Raw genomic sequence first — 14,573 nt, forward strand, 5'->3', positions numbered from 1 at the left:
TTTACTTCTACAGTGCCTTTCTCATCAAAAGACAGACTTGCCAATCTGTGTTCTTAATAGTGTTACCACTTACATACTTAGAACTCTGTTTCCAACACACAACCATATATTATGTGAATTATTTTGGAACATTGAAGCAAACCTGGATTTTTGGTTGTCGGAGTTTTGTTTTGTTTCTTTTTTTAATTGTTTATTCAGTTGTCCTGTTTCGTTGATTTTTACCTTAGAATTTGGACAGTTAAATTTTCATTAAACTTGCTGATAAATCAAGTGTGTAGTTATGCCACTTGTGCTGAGGTAACTAGTGACATTTTCAAAATAATGAATACCAGCTTAACAGGAACATGTGATAATACATGCATTGCTTATCAAAAAGCAATCAAAATAATCAAAGTTGGATGGGCAGGTGGAGCATTTGGCCTGTGTTGTCCCCTTTGTGTGTGTGGCAGTTGAAGAAGTCCAGCTTTGCTGGTGTGTGTGATGTAAAATATAAGAAATGTTCTGCCACTGATGTGGTAAACCTCAGTCTTAGAAATATGTGTGCCATGAAGTACCTTTTAAAACTTAGATATTTAGTTTTGCATCTTTGCCTTCTCTTCTTGACTTCATTTCTGGCAGTCTTGCCTGCCCAGTTTTGTGGAATTTCTGCCTTCTTTACCTTATTGATGCTGCTACTGGTGCATTACTGAGGTGGGATAGCAAGCATCAGTACTCATGCAGCATCTTTGTGGTTTATTTCTTAGGTCTCAGAGATGATGGACACAACATGGGGGTTTTATGTGTTGGGGAAAAATGATGTCTTGTAAATTCACAGTCCACTGGAACTTCTTGTCCTTGGTGTTCTTTTTATCATGGAAAGCCAGGCTTCAAAAATGTTGACTAGCAGACACAGAATTTGGACAGCCTATTGCCAACTGTGTAAGCTGTATAACTGTATAAGCTAAGGAAGGATATGTTAAGTATCAAAACATAAATATGTCCCAGCTTTGTATATACTTCTTCCTTTTTTTTTTTTTTTTTTTTCTCCTTATTCCTTTAAAACGTAACTGGAAATTTGGGAGAAATATTTTGTAGACAAGTCTTGAGGTTCACACTGGATAAAGTTACGGATTGATGTACTGTCTAATACAAACTTTGCAGCAAAAGGGAAGAGATCTGGCTTAGAGTACAGTAAAATTTATATTGTTGCTGTACAGTGCTAAAACTGTGCTGGCTGCAGATTGGCATTAACTGGTCTGCTGCTCATGTCATTTCCCCTGAGGACAGATGTTTTCCATACATTGCCTGCTCTTTCACTTACGGTTCTAGGCAAAAAAAACCCCAAAATCTGAGATATAGAATAATCTAAAAACATTTTAAAATATAGCAGATGCCAAAAAGCAAAGGTTAAAACCTTGCAACTTACTTTAACTTCTGCCTTTCTTGTGTGTTATTCACAGAAACTGAGAACTTCCTTTTTCAGGGACTTATGGGAGCTGCAGAGCATATTTTGGGGATCTCTTAGGTATTTGGGAAGCACTCACATTATAAAACAGAATTGTACTCTGCAGTACAGAAAGGATATTTTAAAGTTGTCTGCATTGACATGGACAGGCCCTGAGAAAATGCTGATCTTCAGAGATGCAGTGATTGTGTGTGCAATTGTGTCTTCCAAGTTTAGTTACTGTATCACATGAGGAGGAACATTTTATGGCTGAAAATGTAAACATTCCTGAGGGACGCTCGCTCTTCTTGCTTAGCACAGAACTGATAAGTCATGAAAGATTGTTATGTTGATATTTTTAACATTTTTTCCTTAAGGACCAAAATAATGAGGAGAAGCACGCAGATGGACTTATAGTAAGTTTATGTCTAATCTTTATCTCCTCTTAATTCTGCAGAACATGTGAACAGAGACCTGAATTTCCACTCACTTTGCAACATGCTTCTTCCTTTCTCTAATTTACCGCTTCCAGTGTCTTGTTAAAATTCCTGTTGAGTCCTTAGCTCCTGAGGTTGGCTAACACCCTTGTCTTTAGCAAATAGAGTGGTCAGTTTTGTATGGAGTGTCTTGAACAGCAGTGTTGTGACTGAACACTTAGATAAAAATCTGCCATGTGAACAGATGAAAGGGAAATTACTGGCATAGAAATAGTTCTGTGTTCCATCTGAAGTATCTTTGTGTAGGAAATAGATCTGCTCTCTGTGTGCTTCAAGTAGTTTGTCTTTTCTACAGTGCTGTTCCTTTGATGCAGAGTTGTGTAATGTCTGTCTAAGCAACATTTCTTCTTTAATAGAACTTCTGCATTTTTAATGTAACTTCTGTCATTTTTAGTTTTGGTCACATGTGATTTCTCTTTCTTTGTTCTTTTTTTGTCACTTGAGTACATTTCAGATACTTTTAATAGGAGATTGGTTTCAGTAAAAATTATAAAAATCCTAATGTGTTTTCATTGGAGCTGACAGTAGTTCCCAGGCTTTAGTTGTTTTTCCTCTACAAACAGCTTTAGCAGTAGGATTTTCTGGTGTGAACCTTGGACTGAAGATGCACATGCATATTTCAGTTTCATGCTTAGCATAAATAAGATGAATTATTTCATGCCCTACAGATGTAACATAATTCAGGTCTTAGTACAAGGGAACAGGGTCTGTGATTTCCCCTGGAAAAGAGAAGCTGTGCAGGTAGACACTTCCACAGGCACAGGTGACCAGCACATCTGATCTGCATCTCAGACATTTCATAGAGATCTTGCAGCTTGATATATTCTGAATTTGATTAGCCACTGCTCTCATTATCTGTGGACTGGCTTATGCTGGGGAGGAAAAAATATTTCTGTAAGAATATGTCAACTATATATCAGTGATTGTGAAGTCTAAAATCGTGGTCTGTGGAGGTCAGCATCACTTGGGCTGAAGGTCAGGATTTCATTTTAAACTTATGCAGAAATATAATCACTGTTTGCTGCTGTGGTGGGATGAATCTTGTTTCTGTGTAATTGTTATTCAATTGTTATTAAACTCAGAGTAGGAGACTTTTGGGTCTGCCTTCTTCTGTTTCTAGTTCATGAAGGCATCCCTCAAGAAATCCAACAAGAAGCTCCAGTTCATGTTGCAGTATGGAGAATTGTTTAAGGATGAGGTTACAATCCTGAATACAAGATCAGAGTTACTTAGTTCTTTCTTTATCATACCAATGTTCTGTGTCATGTGGGCTATTAGTTTCCCTAAAAAATAAGAGACAAAGATAGCAATAGCATCCTGTGTGGCATAGAACCATCTTGGGTTTTAACTCTTAAGATGGGACCATAATTTTAAGCTTTGAACTCTGTGGAACTGGGACCTTACTGTGTTGAATTCCACAAGGAGGTGAAGTACTGGGTAAGGGACATTCCCTTCATGCTGAAATACAGTGGAGTAACAGTACCTGTACTGGATTATTTATATATTGCTTAGTAACACGAATGAATATGTAAAAAGCTATTTTTATGGCTGTTCTTAATGGAGATTTTTTTTTTTTTTTAGTGATGATCAGAGAATAATAGTTCTGTTTTCAGTTAAATAAATCCTTGTGCTATAAAAAAATAATAGAACTCTTCACTGATTTTCAGTCATACAGTGTCCTGAGCTGAAAGGGATCCACAGGGATCACAGTGTTCCAACTCCTGTCTCTGCACAGGACAGACCCAAAAATAATCACACTGTGTGTCTGAGAGCATTGTCCAAACATCCAGTTGTAGGATAAAGTTCAGAATTTCAGGCAACCAGGAAAGGAGGCAAGAAAGGAACCTGGTTTTTGTGGGAAAATGGGAGGAAGGTTAAAATGAGCCTGTTTCCCTCAGTCTGAATACAAATAGAAATTAATGGACTAAAGGGAGAGGAGAAGAGTTGTAGACACTTCTTTTGAATACTGGTGTAGAAAAGAGGATAGGGATGAACATCCTGACTGAATTTCTGAGCAAACTGAGAAAAAATTTTCATAGTTCTGATAGATGAGGCATTTAAATTGCAAGATGTATGGAAAAAGGTTTTGTGTGCCTTTTACTCAACTAACAACCAAGAAGTACTGGTGGTTGTGTGTAAACATAAATACCAAACAGTGCTTACATTTTATTTTGGATTAAAAGACATGGCACTTTAGATTTCCAAGGGTCTTGATGCATAAAAAGCAAGGACATACACTGAAGTCAGTGACTTCTGGGAGCACTGAATTGACCTGGTGCTTCATTTTCCAAGTGCCCACATTCAGAAGTAGGTGGAGATGTCCTCTACTGAGCTGCACTGAACACTGTCAGCTTGCTTTTGGCAACAAAGCTGCTTCGTGGTCTAAGCATGCTGATGATTCTTGTTTTGATTTATGGGCTGATCTGCTGTGGTCTGGACAAATAAATTTTTTTGGAAAAAAAATAAAATTGAAAACACAGATTACTTGTCCTAATTTTGACCATATAATTTGCATCTAACTTTCCACTCTTTGCATGCATTATTAATTAATGGACATTGGGTGGCATACCAGAAGCAAGAACCTGAAATAAGAACTCTTTATATGACGCTTCAAATCTGCATCAAATTCAATCTAATGTGCAGTCTGTGTAAAGAATCAAAATATCACCACTTTGAAAGTATTTCTCATGTCCTCAACTGTCAATTTGTGTTTTACTTCCTCTCTCAGGAATTCGCTCTCTTGCATTTGGGCATTTCTCGTGCTCACAATGTTCTTGCTGTCTGTGCTTTATTTTGTTTTAATTGAGGGAAAAAAATGTGCTTTTCCTTCTCTTGCCTAGAGCACCATCAATCCCGTGGACGCCGTGTATCAGCCCAGCCCCTTGGAGCCGTCGGGGATCAGCGCGATGCCTTCCCAAGCTGTCACACTTCCAGGTAGGCTGGGGACAGCCAGGAGCAGAGCAGTGACTGCAGTGGGGAGGGGACAGGGCTGTGTCACACAGGACAGGGCACACTCAGCTCAGAAGGGCACGAGCAGAAGGCACAGAGCATTCTCGCCAGCCTGCCCCTGGTTTTGGGGATAAGCTGATGTGTTTTATTTGCTCTCAGTTACTGGCTTGCATTTCTAACATTCTCTTTAAAAATGAAGCTATAATTTTTAGAAAAGGCAAATGATTTCTAGCTAAACTGCATTTTGTTTTAAATGCCATCTTTGCTTAATAAAAAAAGGACCTAGGTAAAAATGATGGTTACACGTTTTTCTGTCCGAATGGCTTTTGTAGAAAATTATTTAATTTTTGGAGGTTAGGTGAAATAATGTGAAAGCTGCTTCTGAGTTTTGGGTTTAACATACCAAAATATCCCCTAGAACCTGCTCAGTTGTGCAAGTCAGAGCAACGACCCTCCTCTTTGCCGGTGGGACCTGTAGTAGCATCGCTCGGGAATCAGACTCCAACACCAAATAGTACAGGTACAGCTCTGGGTAACTTTTATTGAAATACAAACAACCCTGCAATGAGTCATTAAGACAACAATATATTGGCCTACATCTTGCTTTTAATCAACACCAATTTCAATGTTTTTTTTAAAACTGGTAATGCTGCTCTTTCTCCCCACCATGTATATGCAATGTGTACGAGTTTTACCAGCTTCACTTTGTCTCCCCAGCATTGCAGTCTTGCAGGAATTGGAGAAAACACATCCCTTAAACTTTACTGGTGTCCTGTGCTCTTCCCTTCCCTTGTGACTTTCCTTTTGTCACCTGTTAAACTCAGTATGAACCTGCCTAATTATTGCTTTTAATTTTGTATGTTCCTCCTCATGAGTTCCTGTCAGTCTTTATTGATTTGAACAATTCTTGTTTGAGTAGATTTTGAAAGAATTTGTTTTTATTGAATCTGTAATTTTTAATACTCCACAGGGAGTGGGCAGTCAGCACCTAGCAGCAGTCTTACCTCTCCAAGCCATGTCAACCTGTCTCCAAATACAGTCCCAGATTTTTCTTACTCAAGCAGTGAGGATGAGTTCTATGATGCTGATGAATTCTACCAGAGCAGTTCTTCCCCAAAGCGATGTATGGAGTAAGTAGCTGACAGTGTACAGAGTGTGCTGAATGCAGTTTGTAGCTATGAGGACATGGCTTGTCTGCTTGCAGAAAATGGTTTAAAAAGGTGGGGGAGGTAAAAAAATCACTTTGTGTAACAGTGAGATTACCCCAGCCCTCAGCCACAGACAGGTGTTTGTGAGGGAGGCAGTTTCTTCCTCTGCTCCTTCCCATTCCATCAGCTAATGTTGACAAACTCTAGCAAATGAAGCTTTGGAAGCCCCCAGCTGAGAGCTGTAATCTGAGACCATGGTGCATTTCACCTGCATTTGCTGCAGCTTTTGGTAAATGGCAAATTCCCTCACACATTTACTAAAAGACATTCTTTGAAGTTGGCACCCTTTCCCCCAAATCTCTCTGCTCTTCATTTTACATTAATCAGAAAATTAATTTTAACATGCTCCACATTCCAAAGAGGGATTAATCAGCTGTTTTCTCCCTTCATGTGTTATCTGAGGCTGCAGGCTGTTCCATTCCTTCAGCTACAATCCATTCTGAGCTTTCTGTGAATTAGCATGCACCATGTATATTAATGTCTGCCACTGCACATATATTGATGTCTGTCACTAAATTCCTTGTCTGTGAATATCAAATGACAGTTATTTGGTCTGAATTACTTAATTTGAAATGTGAAAATTTATTCTCTTCTTTAGTTCTTCAGGGTCTGCTGCAGTCCTGACTCGGAGCAGCACAGGGAGCAGCCTGAAACGTCCAGATACCACAGAGTCCCTCAATTCTTCCATGTCTAATGGCACAAATGATGCTGGTAAGTGGCCTGGGTGACCTTTCAGTAAGGAGTTATTGATCTGTGTGTAAATTGGGTCAATATATGCAGGACCATATGTGTATATATATATATAAAAAAGCAAGATACTTATGGGAAGTGGTTTGTACTGTTTCTTTACTAATGGAAGATTGCTGAATTGTAGGATTTAAATCCTGTATTTTTTGACAGTTACATATATGCTAATTAAATACACTCTGCTTTTGAAGGTTTAGAGGAAAACAAAAGCCATTTGGTCTTTCAGATCTCTTTGATCCTCCCGACGATCGAGAAGATGATGGGGAAGGAGAGTCAGTGGAGGAGCACAAAAGTGTTATCATGCATCTCTTGTCACAAGTGAGATTAGGCATGGACCTAACCAAGGTAAACTTGCTGGTGTTCATGGAAATAGGAGGGGCAGTAACCCAGAGTTCTGTGTAAAAGAAAGGTTACATAATTTAACTACATATTTGTTCTAAGAGTTAGTTAAGCTGTAATCTCTTAAGCATGGTATTTTTGAATTGGAGTTCTTACTGGAAGGGGAAAAGTAGCTGCAGAATAAGTATATCCAGATGCTAAAATGTGTTTGGAAAAATAGTTTGCTATGGAAAATAGCTGTTGGTTCTCTTTGAACCTAGTTCTTGGAATGCTGGTGAATCTGGCTTAAGAGGAATGCTAAAATGTCTTTAGCTTCCTAGAACAAAGAGCTACAAGATCCCAAGGCATGGTGGAATTCAAAAAAACATAAAGTAAAAGGGAAGAAGTAGCCATGTAGTGAAAATCTTTGCTTAGTTGGGATCTTAATGAGTAAATAAATTGCCTGTTTATTTTGGAATGCTACATTTAGGTCTGGCTAGTAAAGGGTTGGGTTCTTCATGAGTGAGATTCATGCTGGTGTCTGTCTGAAGGCAGAATGAACAGCATTTTGAAGGTGTTGGTCTTTCCAGTCAGCTTGGATAAATTTAAACAATTAATTCCAGAGTGAGAAAGTGCAGGAGAGATCAATCCTTATCTTTAAGTTTCCTTAGGTGGATGAATTTAACTGAATTTAACATGTCCAGCCTGGAATGAACGGTAGATAATAAAATTATAACTCTTTTCTGGGCAAACATCCAGCAGGTCACAAGCAAACTGCTCAAGGTTTCAGGCAGCTCTGAATAGGAATTGATCCAAACTGTCTGTTCTGGGAATTCCTGAGATAGCTGAAAACTATAACTGATCTCAAATTAAACTGCCAGGAATCTTTTTGAGCATGTACCTTGTCAGCAACAGTGATTGACAGGGGATCACACTGAGCAGATCCACAAGAATGGACCTTTGGGGGCAGGAGGGAAGAGCTTAAACTTCATCTTGATAGAGACATGTAGCAGGATGGGACTGCAAGTGAGTGTTTGCCTGTAGCTGAAAATTGACAGTGTTCACAGAGATGAAATTAAATCAGCAGTGATGCTGTAATTCAGAACAGCTTTTGATGTGCTCTGAGTGGGACTGGAATCCATGCAGGATGGGACTGTTCCTGTTGAACCTTAGGGTTTGTAGAAGATGCCAGCTGACCTGCATATGTCAGAACTCATTGGTGAGCTCGAGCTCACAATCAGCTTAGAGCACACAGTGCTGTGGGTGCTGTTTGCTATTTACAGTTGGCTTTTGCACAGGATATTCAAATACCTTCAGCTAGATGGGTTGTTTTTCTTCACTCAGGTTGTTCTTCCAACATTTATCCTGGAAAGAAGGTCGCTGTTGGAAATGTATGCTGACTTCTTTGCACATCCAGACTTGTTTGTCAGGTATTTGACTTTGAGCATTCACTGATTCTTGTCTGGTTATGGCCCTTGTGGGCTGCTAGAAGTTGTTAGTTTTGAAAAATATTGCTTGGATTTTGGTTTAAACTTCAGAAATAGTCAAATCAGTCAAACTTGTAGTTGCAAAACAACCAAGCATCCATAAAACTTTTCTGTATCCAAGGTCCCTGCTTATATTTCACTCTGCCTGTGCTTTTTTCTCTCTCTCTGTAGCATTAGTGACCAGAAGGATCCCAAGGAGAGGATGGTTCAGGTGGTTAAATGGTACCTCTCAGCTTTCCATGCAGGAAGGAAAGGGTCAGTTGCTAAAAAGCCTTACAATCCCATTCTGGGGGAGATCTTCCGATGCCACTGGGTGTTGCCTGGCACTGAAGATGACATGGTGAGTTTCTCATGGTGTTTTTTGGAGCCCAGAATGCAGAGATGCAGCCCAAAGCTTTAAGTCACTGACTGAAAGGGATTATGCTGTGCTTAAGTAACAAATCAACAAACTGCAGCAATTTCTTAACCAATTCTTCCCCTTCCTTTCTTGTTTTCTTTGGACAGAAGTATAAAATAGCTTATTTTATTGTTATTTTTATATAAAATAACAAAAAATTTCCATTTTCCCTGCAGTGCTTCATAGCACTGAGTATGAATTCATTTATTCCCAAAGTTCTGATTTTTTTGTTTTTATTTTTTAAACAAATGCAGCCCAGTGGGGTTTTTTGTTGTTGTTCTTCTTTTTTTGCACCTCATTTGGGCTTCTTGCCTTTGGAAGTTGCAGGTGATGGTGTGGGAAGTGCTCTTGTGAGGTTCTTCATGTAGCCTCAGTGTAATACATCTAAGTCAGTGTGATTATTTGGGTATAAACCATGTCTTTTTCCCATTTCCTTTTATTCCTACCAATTTATTTGCACAAATCATGTTTCTGAGGTGAATATTTGCACTCCAATTTGCTGGCATCAAGGCAGTGTTTCCATTTGGGTTTCAATTACTTCTAACCATGAATTAATTACACTTTGCATTCTTTGCCACAGGAAATAAATATTAGTTTATGGTTTTGTGGTACATGAAATCATACAATTATTAATATGCAGGTCAGACTTTTTCAGAAGCAAAACTAAAAACTGTTTCTGCCATTTAAATATTATTTTGTAATTGGGTTTATATGTGGGTTTCAGTTTAATGTTTTCTCTTTTTCTGGGGACAATTAAAACAAAGACATTTATACTTAAAAATAAGAGAGTAGAAACTCTATCCTTTAGAAAGGATCATAGTTCCAGGACTAAGGAGTTCTGCAATACATTTTTAGAAGCCTTTAGAGATGGAGGCAGCTTCTCTGGGAAGCTTCCAGTGTTTGCAGGCACTGAGTGATGGAATCCTCTCCCCTGTCCCACAGGAGCCAGTCTCAGAAGGACCAGTCCCCTGGGTCAGTAAAAGCAACGTCACCTTTGTGGCAGAGCAGGTCTCTCACCATCCTCCAAGTAAGTTGGGACAGTACCAGGAGAGGTGGCAGCTGGAGAGGGGTGGCAGTAAAATCAGCTCTTGGCTTAAATCTTGGATTTACACTTTCTCTGCAGATTTAAAAGCTGCATATTTATAAAAGCTGAAAAGTTATAAACTGCTTTTGTGAGAAACCAATTGCAAACTCTGTTGCCACATAAGTGTGAGGCACCTGGGGATTTTCCCCAATAAATGAATTTGGAAACAAAGGTATCAGTGTCTTGTGCTGCTGTTTTTAATACCTGTCTCTTTCTTCAGTTTCAGCATTTTATGCAGAGTGTTTTAGCAAGAGGATACAGTTCAATGCTCACATATGGACCAAGTCCAAATTCCTAGGAATGTCTATTGGGGTCCATAACATAGGGCAAGGTATGTGTGTGTAAATTGAGCAGCAGAGGAGAAATTAAATTCTGCAACTAGGATTTTTCATAGAATAATTTATAATTATTTATAATAAATAAAAATATATATTAAATATATATAATTAAATTTATAATTATATAATATTAATATAATAATAATGATGTATAGTATATGTTAATATGTAGTTCATAATAATATAATAAATAATTTATAAGTTACTTAAAGTCATCATACTAAATGTAAGCAGTGGTTGAGTTTATGTAACTTGAGCTTATGTATCTGGGAACCAGAGATTCCTTCCATACACTCTGTGTACTGAAAACACCTAGGGCCCAGTTTTTCCCAAAAATACATCCATCCCTGTCTCCTCCAGAAGCTGGGCATTCTCAGCATCCATTAAAAGTGAAGCTCCTCAGCTTTCTTTTTCATGGCATATTTCATGAAATCATTATGAAAAGTTCTGTAGAGGTTTTGTTTAATGTTTTTTAAATCTGTTTTTATTTTTAACAGGGTGTGTTACATGCCTAGATCATGATGAACACTATATTTTGACTTTTCCTAATGGCTATGGAAGGCAAGTAAATGCTCTAATTGGTGTTTTCATTTTTAATGCCTTGTAATGTTTCATCCTTAGTATTTATTGGTCAAGAGCTTATAATTATGTGCATTTATATGTTCCTAATTGCAGGTCTATTCTCACTGTGCCATGGATAGAGCTTGGTGGGGAGTGCAGCATTAACTGCTCAAAGACAGGTTACAATGCTTCCATTGTCTTCCACACAAAACCTTTTTATGGAGGAAAGAAGCACAGAATTACAGCTGAAATTTTGTAAGCAGCTTCCTTCATCTCACTTTTTCCTTCCTTAAATGCCAACAGTTTTAACAAGACAGTCAAGAGCATAAAATGCTGAAGCAGCAGCACCCAAAAGAACTTAGCTGATGATTACCTGTCCTGGAATTGGCCATTTTATAGTCAGATTTGTGAGAGGAAGCTGCACAGGCCTGTGTCCTACTTTATCCTGCTTGAAAACATCCTCAGCTGATTCCCAAAGGGAACTATGCTCTCCTGAATTACCAAAAGTGTCTCCATCATTACCTTTCCTAAAAATACAAATCTGCAGCAAGCCTTGGGATACTGTTCAGTGTGACAGTTAAAGCTCTGCTGCAAACTTCATGTATTTTTACCTGTGGTTTGGTGGATTTTGGTTAAAACCTGTGCACATACCCAGCACAGAGAATTCAGTGGAGATTCTCATCATATTTGGAGATGTGCTGTGATGTCAGCAGGTGAATGCTGATAAAATGAGGTTTAACTTGGTTTTAAATCACTGACACATTGACAGATGCAATTTAAAAACTGGTGTCTTGTGTTTCCCAGTAGTCTGGGGAAGAAGTGGATTTTGAAGCCTTTTTAAGCTTAAACTCACCACCCTAAATCTGTGTGGAAGGCCTGTAACTGCTTTCCTAAACTCTAAATGCAGATCCAGCCCTCGGGCAAGTCCTGTTTTACTCTGATGAATGCTCCTTGTTGAGGTTTATGTAACTCATTCATGCCAAACTGCCCCCTTGTAAACAGAACCCTCTCTTCTGTGGTGGGCATGGACACTTTGGCTGATATAAACCAGGCTTTACAGAAAGTAGGATAGAGTTTTGATCCTTTAGGATTTTTCAGTTGCTGAAATACAGCTGAGAAATGACTATTTGTTTCTCTTTAGTTCTCCAAATGACAAGAAACCCTTCTGCTCCATTGAAGGAGAATGGAATGGGGTCATGTATGCAAAGTACTCCACAGGGGTAACAGCTTGCTTTCTTTTTTCTCTTTTCATCAGAAATACAAGATTCTACTTAGGGGGTTTGGGGTGGTTTTGTAGATTTGGTATTTTATTTTAAACAAACATTAATAGTTGGAACCTCCTATGAGGCTGCCCAAAAGAATGCTGAACTGGGGATAAAACTTGTTCATTTATTCTTAAGGAAGCTTGATTTCTATACAAGAAGAGAATCTGAAGAATTACCACGTTTCCTGTATTTCCTGCTAGCTAGTGTACTAGAGTGTGAGGGTGTATAAATTTGAAGTCTAGCTAAAGAACTGATTAGGTTTATTTCTTTTTCATCTTCCACTCCAGGAGAATTCTGTCTTTATAGATACCAAGAAAATGCCTACAATAAAGAAGAAGGTAAGGAAATTGGAGGACCAAGACGACTTTGAGTCTCGCTGGTAAGAACTTCAGTTAACTGGGAACATTAATATTCTATTTTAGTTAGATTCCAGTTTGCAGTACAGGGACTAAGGCTGCACTGATCCAAGCACGGCATGCTCTGCTCTCCCTGAGCCCAGGTACAGGCAGGCTGGGGATTTTAAGGGGGAAGAGGAGACCTGGAGCTCTCAATCACATCCTAATTGGGATCAAATGTTCAGTGAGGTCTGGAGAGCTCCACCACAGCCTCCTCCCTCCTGCTGTAGCAGCACAAATATCAAATATCCTGAGGTCTTTTCTGCCCTTTCTCTGACCTCAGATCTACCTTTATTCACTGCTGTATCTACAACTTGTAGCACTCTGCTCCCATAAAAGTCTCCCTTGCCCTTTCTCTTTCAAGCTTATGGAAGGATGTAACCTACAACCTGAAGATCAGAGACATCGACGCAGCCACGGCTGCAAAGCACGCGCTTGAGGAGCGGCAGAGAGCCGAGGCCAGGGCCAGGAAGGAGAATGAGACCTCGTGGGAAACAAGGGTGAGCTTTATTCCAGCAGGGTAAAGTTCAGCCTGCAGCCTTTGCTCCTTCCCGAGTCATGAAAAGCTCACAGGTGTTTATTCCTTTGCAGTTATTCCATGAGGATGGGGAGTGCTGGGTGTACGATGAGCCGCTGCTGAAGCGCCTCGCTGCCAGCAAGCACTGAGGGCTCCTGAGGCCAGAGAGCCTGGGAGCCTTGGCTGAGCAGAGTTTGCAGCTGAGCCCAGACACCCCCGATCACGTACGTACGTACACAGCCCCACCCCTCCAGCTGCAGTGGTTCCTATCTCAGGGATACTGGACTTACTGAGACAGACAAAGCAATTCACGAGAGGCTGAGCGTCCTGGCTGAGCAGCTCCGGGCAGGGACTGGCTCTGGTGGCAGTGCCCAGGCTCAGGCCCTGCTCCTGCTGCCGCTGGGGCAGGGAGAGGCTGGGCCCTGGGGCACAGACACTGTATAACCACTGTGAAGGCCACGGCGGTGGGAGCAGTCGCCTAATAATCCTGGGTCCTACATATTTAAAAAGCAAGAAACAAAATGCAAGATGTCATTTAAATCTCGCTGATGTTTGCAATGTGTAAATATGAGGATTCCTCTGATGGGACAATTTGTTAGAAAATGCTACATAAATGTTATCTTCCACCTGTATGATAATCAAATCTTTTGGCATTTCAGTGTCTTGCCCAAAATAACTTTGTTATTTTGAGATTGAAATGTAACCATAGATAATTCTACCCAATGCATCTTAAAGCTTCATAAAATAGATTTTTCAAACTTCTCTTATGGACTTTTTATTCATTTCATAATAAACCTTTGCAGGAAGACTGTTTTTCAGTTGAGTCATGATAAATTGATTATGTGAAAGGTATTAGCGGTATTTCTTTTTCCACTGGAAAAATCCTTGCAGCTAAACCTACTTCTTAAAAGTAGTTAATGAACAAGCAAAATGAGCATTTGCAGCATCCACAGGAGAAGTTTTCTGGACTCTACATCCAGCCTTGCCAGCACTTCAGGAACCTCTGCATTGTGTTTTTGCTACAGCTAATAATGCTAGAGTAAGTTGCCAGATGTAGCAATCAAACTACTTTTGTCTCCACAGTTAAGTCTAGCTTTTATTTGATTTCATCTGAATTTTGTCTATGTTGCACATACAGAAAAACTAAAAAAAGCAGTGTGAGATGGAAGCCTTGGGCTTTTCTCCCCCTCCCACCCACTGTCACTGCTCCGGGAGCGCTGCAGATCCTTTCCTGAGGAGCTGTAGATGGATCCTTTCCTCACTGCTGCTGAGGAGCTGCTGCAGCACTGCAGGGATGGTACAAGCCAGGCTGAACACCAAGCTCCAGACAGCTGGAGAGGAGAGCGTGGCACCCGTGGGGAAGGCAGGGCTGTGCCTCTTCTTAGTG

At 39.8% G+C, this 14,573-nt stretch overlaps 1 protein-coding gene across 7 annotated transcripts in view; it reads left to right on the plus strand.

Annotated features, from left to right (window-relative positions):
• OSBPL9 (oxysterol binding protein like 9) overlaps positions 1 to 13,949 on the plus strand; it is a 58,133-nt gene extending 44,184 nt beyond the window's left edge. For 4 of the 7 annotated variants that reach the window (XM_058842521.1, XM_058842523.1, XM_058842527.1 and 1 more), the window contains 16 exons: positions 1,801 to 1,839; positions 4,761 to 4,854; positions 5,288 to 5,389; positions 5,840 to 5,999; positions 6,676 to 6,788; positions 7,051 to 7,169; positions 8,487 to 8,572; positions 8,801 to 8,969; positions 9,969 to 10,053; positions 10,331 to 10,441; positions 10,946 to 11,009; positions 11,124 to 11,264; positions 12,151 to 12,229; positions 12,562 to 12,653; positions 13,034 to 13,169; positions 13,261 to 13,949. In XM_058842521.1, coding sequence (XP_058698504.1) covers positions 1,801 to 1,839; positions 4,761 to 4,854; positions 5,288 to 5,389; positions 5,840 to 5,999; positions 6,676 to 6,788; positions 7,051 to 7,169; positions 8,487 to 8,572; positions 8,801 to 8,969; positions 9,969 to 10,053; positions 10,331 to 10,441; positions 10,946 to 11,009; positions 11,124 to 11,264; positions 12,151 to 12,229; positions 12,562 to 12,653; positions 13,034 to 13,169; positions 13,261 to 13,335 — 1,665 coding nt within the window. In that variant the 3' untranslated portion in view covers positions 13,336 to 13,949. The remainder of the gene's footprint in view (positions 1 to 1,800; positions 1,840 to 4,760; positions 4,855 to 5,287; positions 5,390 to 5,839; positions 6,000 to 6,675; positions 6,789 to 7,050; positions 7,170 to 8,486; positions 8,573 to 8,800; positions 8,970 to 9,968; positions 10,054 to 10,330; positions 10,442 to 10,945; positions 11,010 to 11,123; positions 11,265 to 12,150; positions 12,230 to 12,561; positions 12,654 to 13,033; positions 13,170 to 13,260) is intronic. The other 3 variants (XM_058842522.1, XM_058842526.1, XM_058842525.1) reach the window with 1 other exon arrangement.
• The last annotated feature ends 624 nt before the right edge of the window (positions 13,950 to 14,573 follow it).

Source organism: Poecile atricapillus, chromosome 7 (assembly GCF_030490865.1).
Source record: "Poecile atricapillus isolate bPoeAtr1 chromosome 7, bPoeAtr1.hap1, whole genome shotgun sequence".
NCBI classification, from domain to species: Eukaryota; Metazoa; Chordata; class Aves; order Passeriformes; family Paridae; genus Poecile; species Poecile atricapillus.